At 35.1% G+C, this 8,982-nt stretch overlaps 1 protein-coding gene across 1 annotated transcript; it reads right to left on the reverse strand.

The window, feature by feature from the left end:
• Positions 1-709: 709 nt before the first annotated feature.
• LOC117403642 (PR domain zinc finger protein 8-like) lies at positions 710-6,814 on the reverse strand. The gene is made up of 4 exons (XM_034005895.3): positions 6,618-6,814; positions 4,138-4,370; positions 3,441-3,666; positions 710-2,756 (listed from the first exon to the last, which is right to left on the reverse strand). The coding sequence occupies exons 2-4, from the start codon at positions 4,354-4,356 to the stop codon at positions 1,504-1,506; spliced, it is 1,698 nt and encodes a 565-aa protein (XP_033861786.3). The 5' UTR covers positions 4,357-4,370; positions 6,618-6,814; the 3' UTR covers positions 710-1,503.
• Positions 6,815-8,982: the final 2,168 nt, after the last annotated feature.

Consider the following 8,982-nt stretch of genomic DNA (forward strand, 5'->3'; position numbering starts at 1 on the left):
TGCCAAGACCAGTAGCTGTTGTTCTTCAGTTTCCAGCTTTGTAATTTGCCCTTTATTACTTTGTATTGTTAAAGGACTGCATTATCAAATGTGGGTAAAATTAAGAAAATAGTCAAAAGCAAAAAAAAAGTAAAATGTAGAATTGGCCATCTTAGGGGTTTAGAATATTCGATATGTTTATTGTATTCAGCTGCTGTATAACGGGAGAATATAATACATGGATTTAACTGGGGAGCAATACGATGCAACGCACAGATCGGATCTCCACTGTACAATTAATATTGCTATTAATCTCAAAAAGGAATCGATATCGTCAAGAAAGATATCACATAAATCATACATATATTTGCTACGGCGGGACATGACTCGTGGTAGGTTAGTCCTGCTGCTGCAGCAGCATGCATGTTTTGAGATCGTTTTATTTTTATTTACACGTTAACATTAGTATGCTATTTATTACAGCTACAAACAGGTGCTATGCTTATGTTTCTGATTCAAAAACCGCCTTACTTAGATCAGACTACCAAGATATTTTTAACCACCCTATTTGAAGCCATATTTGTAACATTAAAAAACTTCACACACATTTTAAAATGTGTAGTGACATTTATGATATATAACTCCTGTGTATTGTATTGCAGTTATGTACTGTTTGATAACCATTAATCTTCATAATGAGTATGTAAAAAATAATGCATATATAGGCATATAGGTTTTCATATATAGTTTTTTATTTGTATTGCATGTACATCGTTTTAACTCCTTGATTTGGCTGTACGAATGAAACTATTAAAGACCTTGTAGAAAAAAATGTGTCCAGAGTTACACAGAATACATGTTCATCTTTCTGTTATACACTCAGTTTACTGCTACAAAATGTTTAGATAGCTGTGCTGACATATAAATAGACTTCAACAAGTGTGGATGAAAATAAAGCTATTTTATTGTCAAAGCGTTCAACATGATTAGATAAACTATCACGTATAATAAATCTCAGCAAAAGGAAGAAACACTGTAACTATTCCTCACTGGCACAAAATATTACACGCTTGTATTCAAACAAAACAGATATTTACAATGTACTTTACAGCTTGTATTTGAAATCCATATCTATTCAGCATTACATGCACTCTCAAGTATTGTCTTGAGCCATATACCAGAATAATGTTTTATTCTAGCAACACCTTTTTGTAAAAACATGAAATATCATTAAATAAACCAATGGAATGTAACTACATCTTTATTCATTTACTTTATATATAAAATAAAACTTAAGTTTACACATATGTTTATGGTTTACCCATACTTCTAAATTATAAGTGCTTCACAAGTTAAGGGGAAATAATTACATTTTTTTTTGACAAAATTCATTTGCATACTTTGACACATGACACTTGTAAAAAGTCCTTCAGAAGGTGAAAATGTGTGCGTTCACAATGTATTTTCGAAACCATATTTCAGTCCCAGTTTCAAGCTGCGGTTAAGCAGACAGTTCTGATAAAGTTAGTTGTGTGAAGTCATGTGCCTAGAAAGGTGATGGCGTTCTCTAAAGGACTCGTTGCAGATTGGGCACTTTAGTTTCTCCTCTCGCCGTCTCTTCACCAGAGGTTCCATTGCAAATTCCTTTTTGTGGTGAGACCTCATGTGGTAAACGAGGTCAGAAGTCATTCGAAATGAAGCGTTACATTTCGCACACCAGTTCTGAGCAGGCAGACAAAGGGACGTGAAAGAAGGGGGCAAAAGAGTGAGAGATGAGGGCATCTGCAGCTGAATAGGTCCAGAGGTCTTTGGCCAAAAAGCTGTGGCATAAACGAAAGGGCTTTGCTTTGGGATGCCACTTTGAACTGTGCAGTTGCTGCTGAGATCTGAATTTTGCAGCTTGGCAGCTAAATTATCTGCTTGATAGAGTCTGCTGGATGGGATGCTGTCCCCAATGGAAGAGTGGCAGTCCACTGTTGGGAGAAGCTTAGGGGTCATCACAAGGGGTGACAAGTGAGAAAAGGACCTGCTTGGTTGGCTGAAAGCACTTTTTCTCTCAGAGGAACCACAGAGCTGCTGGGGAACCGACGTGAAAGCACTTCCCAATGAAGAGCCGTCTATGCGGGAATGGACTTGTGTTTCAGTCAAAACTTGCCTGACGTTCAGGAGTTTGTTTATCGGGCTGCCACTGGGCCGGCCGCTATCCTTGTTTTCTATGTTAGGCCCAAGGTTTTTAGTGCTTTGTTTAAGATCCGGTGAGGTTTTCTTGACCTCTGTGAAAGCACTCCTTTTGCTTTCTCTGGGTTCTGAACTTGTGGGGGAAAATATCTTCCTGTTTTTTTCCAAATCTATATAGCCTCCCCTGAATTGCTGCGGCGTGCACACTAAATCTTCTTTTGAAGTGAGCGACCGCTGCAAGTTGGCATTCCTGCTTTCCGCTAGCTCCGAATATTTTCTCTTGTTGCTGCCTTCACTTGTGATTTCAGCCTCCTGGTCACTCTTTGGAGATGATCTGTGGTTCTCTAGATCCCTGGCTAGGTTATGAAAGTCTGTGGTTGGTTTTCCTTCCTGTGAGTTTGAGTATACTTCTGATCGGCCTAATTTGGGGCTAGATCTCACTAGGTTGTGGTTAAGATGGTCACTGATTTCCTTCACATTCTCATTTAGAGAGAGAGAGCCCTGTAGTCTCTTGGTACAGCGGAATCTCAGGTGTGCAAGGAATGGGAACTCAAACTGGAAGCGCTGGTTGCAGTCTTGACAAGAATACGGAGGAGATCCTGAAAAAAACACCACAAAAATAACTTAAGACGGGAGATCAGCAAAATTTGCTGTGCTGTTTACATTTGTAAACAAAACCACTAAAGAATGTAATTTTAAATTAAAAAAAAGTGCCATTGCAAAAAAGAAAAAAAACTTAACCATAGAATGTAAACTGGCTTTCTAAAAAAAACAAAAAACACCAGTTTTGTTTTTTTTTATTATGAATTTAATATATTTAAGCAGTATCTACATTTCAAAATGTTTAATCAAATACACAGTAATAAATGTAATGCATTGACAGATTTATCTAGATGAAACACATCTAATCTGCAATTAATTTAACGTATTTACCTATGAAAACTTGGCATAAGACCAAATTGACTGAATTAGAGGGCATGTTTACTTTGCAATATGCTGAACAGACCACTTTACTTGGCTTTGTTACAGGAGCTTAAGCGTTTTCATTTGACAATGAAAACCTGTCAATAAGTAAATTATATTAGAAATCTATACCGCCAATGTTTTGGTGCTGATAATGTCTACCACTAAACAGTATCACAGAAACTGATCTAGTCATAGCTATTAAATGAGATATATTCTTTGAGAGAAACATCATTAAAATACTTATATAAAGGACAGCAAAAAAAAATAGAACAGCATCTGAAACAACAATGTATTATATATGTAAACTCCATGCATACCTTTCATTTTTGTTTTGCTGGAACTGAGTAGAAGCAACTCAAGCAAGTCCTTGTCATACCAAACAAGCAGCTCTTCATCCTTTTCAATTCTTCTGAGAGATCTGTAAAACAACTGTTTATTTTTCACATAGGCTTCCAGATTTTGCTCTTCTTTATCCCTGGAAGACTGGACCAATCTCAGCCACATCAATCCCTCCGAGGTGACGTTTGCTGCTGAAGTGTCCACCTACACAAGCATCAACAACATGGCATTCAGACAGACGGCACAAGTTACATACAGCGTTGATTTGTATTTCATTATATAACTTGTGTTATTAATGGATTCAAATATGAATTTTAAAAAATCTTGTCATTTTTATTCCTTCACATTAATAAATAATAATAATAATAATAATAATAATAATAATAATAATAATAATAATAATAATAATAATAATAATAATAATAATAATTTGTATTTTGTTTTAAAGGTTTTAGCAATATATTCACTGTATATTAATTCAAAGAATAGAATTGAATACAGTGACTACAATGCAGAATGACCAATATTTGTTTCTACAGAGCCATTTATGTATTTATTTGTTTTAGTACATATCTTGGCTATATACAATTTAAGATTCATATTATCTGTTATATTTACTATGACATCTACAATAACTACATACATGTATTGATTTTGAATTGATACAAATCTTACCCTGAATATGTAAGGTGCAGTTCGCTTGTCTGTGGATTTCAGAGCAATAAAAGCTATACTGTCATAGAGAGAAGTGTGGCTCAGAACACACGGTCCAAAGATGGCATTTTCAGGAATGTCGCAGGTTGTATAAACACTGGTAAAAATATCCGTTAAACATTGTTGCATTGCCTTGGCTTCTCCACCCCAGACCACTTTTTGGGAACTGGACTCCTCCATCGTTGGTATGTTAGCTGTTCGAAAACAAAAATGCTTTTGTGAGAGACTCTCTTTTGGTCAAATGGAAACATCAGATAGGATATGAACACTTCAAGACACTACGCGCTCACAGCTTGTTCTGAACGCTGTTCTAGTCCAGGTAAATTATTGAGCGTCATAATGTAATTCACAGGACACTTGTGTGAACGCGCTCCACGCGGTAATGTAGATATCAAATGCTTTCAAATAAATTGGATTCAATCTTAGCGGTTCACTGCACATATCGGCGCTTTGAATGGCTGTGATTTACCACGCTTTTGCAATACCGTTTTGTTTTGTTTTGTGTATTATTAATCAATATCGATAGCCTTTGGACAACTGCACTACACTACAGAATAAAATGGCCTCGATATTGCAACGTTGTCTGTGTTCCATTAACACACTGTCGTTAACAAAAAATGTTAACTTCATTATAAAATGAAGTTCTTTTTGTACCATTTTACACAACTGGAATGTTGCTTTTGAAGAAAACGTGAATATGTTATCAATTGGCGGCTGAGGACTCGTCTCTGAAACAGAAGAGCATATCGAATGGATTTCAAGTGGACTGTCAATGTCACTGATTTCATGTCATCTAACCTTTAGCTCCATTCTACAAGAAGGAACGTATGTCTGCTCATTACCATAATCCAGCACTTTCCCTCTGAGACTTTAATTAAGGCAGCAAGCATAGTTAATTTATTTATTTATTTATTTATTTACCTCTGCACGCTTATTTACGGATGAAGGCGAATCTCAGTTATCTTGTTAAGCATGATCTATTTACTTGTTCAAAATGTTAAGTTCATAACAGGTATTTAAACCCTTCTGGAATGAAGAAGCACATCTCTATTGAGAAAGCACAGCGTCTTTAATAGAAAATAATTCTATAGAGGAAATCTAAAGGATGCTGTGTCCACCAGTATCATAAAATAATAAATGGACATTTATTTTTAAAACTAACACCATGTGTTCGAATAATTTAAAATTAGCATTACTAAAACGTGAATGTGTCAATAAATTGAAACATTTGTTTTATGTCTGTCAGTATATGAGTTTGTTTTTTGTTTCAATTTTACTGCCCATCTGCACATACAGAGTAGGTGTTTTTTATTTGTATGTATGTATGTATGTATGTGTGTATGTATGTATGTATGTATATATGTATGTATGCATTGTTTGTGTATCCTAATTTCAAGACGATAGATCTGATTGCTCTGTCCCTGGAATCCCAAAAACAGACATCGGTTGGGTAGCCCTGAGAATTTCAGCTTTAAATAGTGTTGACATTATCTAGCGACATTTGGCCTAATCAATTGTTACCAATAATATAGCCTGATACAAATATAATAGTAATTTATTAAGAAAACGTTCACCTAAGTAAATATTACATTTATTTAAAACTTTTTTATTTTTTAATTTTTATAATGGATTGTAATTTAGGCTATTTTATCATGCATGGACACATAACTGCTTTTTTTTTTTTTTTTTTTTTTTCGTTGTTGTAATCAGTGTCTATCTAAACCGTTGGTATTGTAAGGTTAATTTACGTTGTGTTGCTATGAGCAACATTGTTAGAAATGTTCAGTGTTTTCGCCTTATCCTGTCACCCAGAGTTCTGCTATTCACACAGCGGTGCAGTCAATTATACAGGCAGCACCAAACAGTCTAGGAAACGAACAAAAACGAGAGAAAAACAACACTGTGCTTGTTAATAAACCACAGTTACCGTGTAAAATAACCTGACATGTGAAACGAAGTCTATTCTAAAATTGCATTTTCTCAGTTCGTGGCTCTCTGTCATCAATCATGTTATATACTAAAGTTATCACTTTCCAAAAAGTAAGCCTTAAGTGTCCCTTATTGTAAACGGTGCAGTCTCACTTGGGGCACCCACACAAAAGCTTCAATGAATATGCATTTGAAGTAAACGATAATGCTTTGGATAAATATGCACATAATTGAAAATGGTTCCCCCTATATCTATCCTCGTCTTTTTCCAATGTATTGCCAAGTTAAATACTATAGCGATCCTATAAGCTAATAACACAACCGCTGTTTATTAAAAAGCAAAGTAGAATTGTTGAAAATACATCCTTTTTTTGTATCTTCACCGGGTAGTCGTGTGCCTTTTCTCTTTCTCTGGATACAAGCAGTTTGCCGGATAAATATACTGCACGCTCTCAGTACTTTTTGTTTCTTTTAAGGAATAAAAAAAAAAAAAAAGGTAATATTTTGCTTACCGTTGTATCGACACCAATATAATCCACAATTGTAAAAGGGTGTTTGGTCGTTTACGAGACGCCTGCACAAATGGACTTTCTCTCGCTTTCCCCTGCCTCCTGTTTAGTCAGTGCATTTCCTTGTCAGTTGAAAGTGACAGTGCTGACGACCGCCTTGTGTTTTTCGTGCGCAGAGAGAGCTGTACAGATGGACCCGATGCAGTGACTGACTGGCACGCAGACACACACTTTTTGTTTGCGGCACATAATCTGCCCAATGAGGCGTGATTCTTTACGTCCCCTCCCTTTAACTCTTCAGTAGCCAACCTTAATTTGAAGAATGGCACCGCTTTTTTGTAAAGGCTACATGCCTTAAGTTAAAGAGTTTTATTTTGTCGGTGCTCCGGAAAAAAAGGCACCCTTTTCCAATACACCCACGGTGCAGATATGCACATGTCTGGGCTAAAGCATGTGCAATTTATAACTAAATGGCACAGACAGAAACAGGTTCGTGTGATCTTTTTAAAAATAATATATCATTTCCACCAGATATTTAAACTGTTTGTATATATTAAAAACAAAATAAGAGCAACATTATTGGAGAACATTTTGGGAATCGCTTTGCGGGACCAGGATGGTGTCATATCTGTGGCAGTTGGCTGCAATGACAGTTTTAAATTAGTAACGCTGTAGACTTAGTTGTTATTTTATTGTCCGTAAATATCAAGTTCTGTATAATTTACACAGAGTAATTGCAGGTGGGACCCTGTACAAGCCTGTACTGTGAATTTAAAAAGGGTCAAATTAAACTGATTTACTTTATTACATTATTATTATTATTATTATTATTATTATTATTATTATTATTATTATTATTATTATTATTATTATTATTATTATTATTTGACCAGGGTCCGCTGTGTTTATCCAACATACTGTTACACGGACCGTTGCAATTAACGGACTGAATTTTTAAAAAGTGGATTCGATTCACTTGCTGAAGGATGCGTACAGGTGAAGATTTTAAACGTGTATTTGTGTCATTTATCATTGAAGTTTATAGCTTAACTCATCAGTACAATTGCTTAAGTCATGTGGCAAAATATATGTAGTTTCCTAGACTACTGCATTCCTGCTGGATCCTGATTGTACTATAATAATAACATATTTAATACAATATTACATTGCATTATGTGAAGTAGGCCTATTACATACATTTCAAAGAGATTCATTTTCTGGATGCTGTGACTTCTCTTTCGTAGTTAGCTGGCATACCGTACTTGAAATCCAGTAGACTCTGAGAACAGGGAGGACATCATGTGAACATTTTAGCAGTTAGATAAACCTGTATCCCGTTTGCAAAGCTGACACCTTGGAACCATGGAGCTCCACTTCTCTGCCAAGACTGCAAGCAGACAGAGCGGTGCTATAGAACAGTAGTATAAATGCGTTTAACCCTTTACCTCCCAGGACACACAACACCATTACTTTTGTCTTATTGTGTTTTACATTTTTAGCTAGTAGCCTTTTTCTGTCAATAATTTTGTTACAGCACCATTAATTAAAAAAAAAAAAACATGGGCTTATTATTATTATTATTATTATTATTATTATTATTATTATTATTATTATTATTATTATTATTAGTAGTAGTAGTAGTATGGTCAGGACACTGGATAGTCTATAAATTTAAATAATGTATGTGTTGTTTTGTCTTGTCAAATTTGTAATGGATTATGGATATATGGATATATAGATATATATATATATATATGTATGTATATATATATATATATATATATATATATATATATATATATATATATATATATATATATATATATATAGTCTAGAGCAGTGGTTACCAACCCTGGTCCCAGGGATCCCCTGTGTCTGCTGGTTTTCATTCCAACTGAGCTCTCAGTTACTTAACTACACCCTTAATTGAACTGATAATTTGCTTAATTATACATTTTTACTTGTTTTCAGCTCTTAAACAGTTTCAGAGTTCACTTATAACATCTTATAGATAACTTGAAATCAACTGTTTAGGAGCTGAAAACATGTCAAAAGGTTTTAGCAAAAATAGGAGAGGGCATAGCAGGAGAGACATTAAAATGATGCCACTAATTTCAACCAACCTGAACATCAACAGATGTATTTGTGTACACTTTATTGTGGGCCACAGATGTGAGACAGAGAAGCCTTTGAGCAGACGAACAGAATCTAGGAGTAGATCCAGGAAACAGCGAACCCAATTCAAAACAGCATTGGACATTTAGGCTTGGTATCCCTGAACTTCAGTAATTAAGTGCAAATAATACCATCAAAGGGGATCAACATTTACAGTATCTGATCCCTTGTTCATAGAGGCTATCAGTTTACT

Source organism: Acipenser ruthenus, chromosome 2 (assembly GCF_902713425.1).
Source record: "Acipenser ruthenus chromosome 2, fAciRut3.2 maternal haplotype, whole genome shotgun sequence".
In the NCBI taxonomy this organism is placed as follows: Eukaryota; Metazoa; Chordata; class Actinopteri; order Acipenseriformes; family Acipenseridae; genus Acipenser; species Acipenser ruthenus.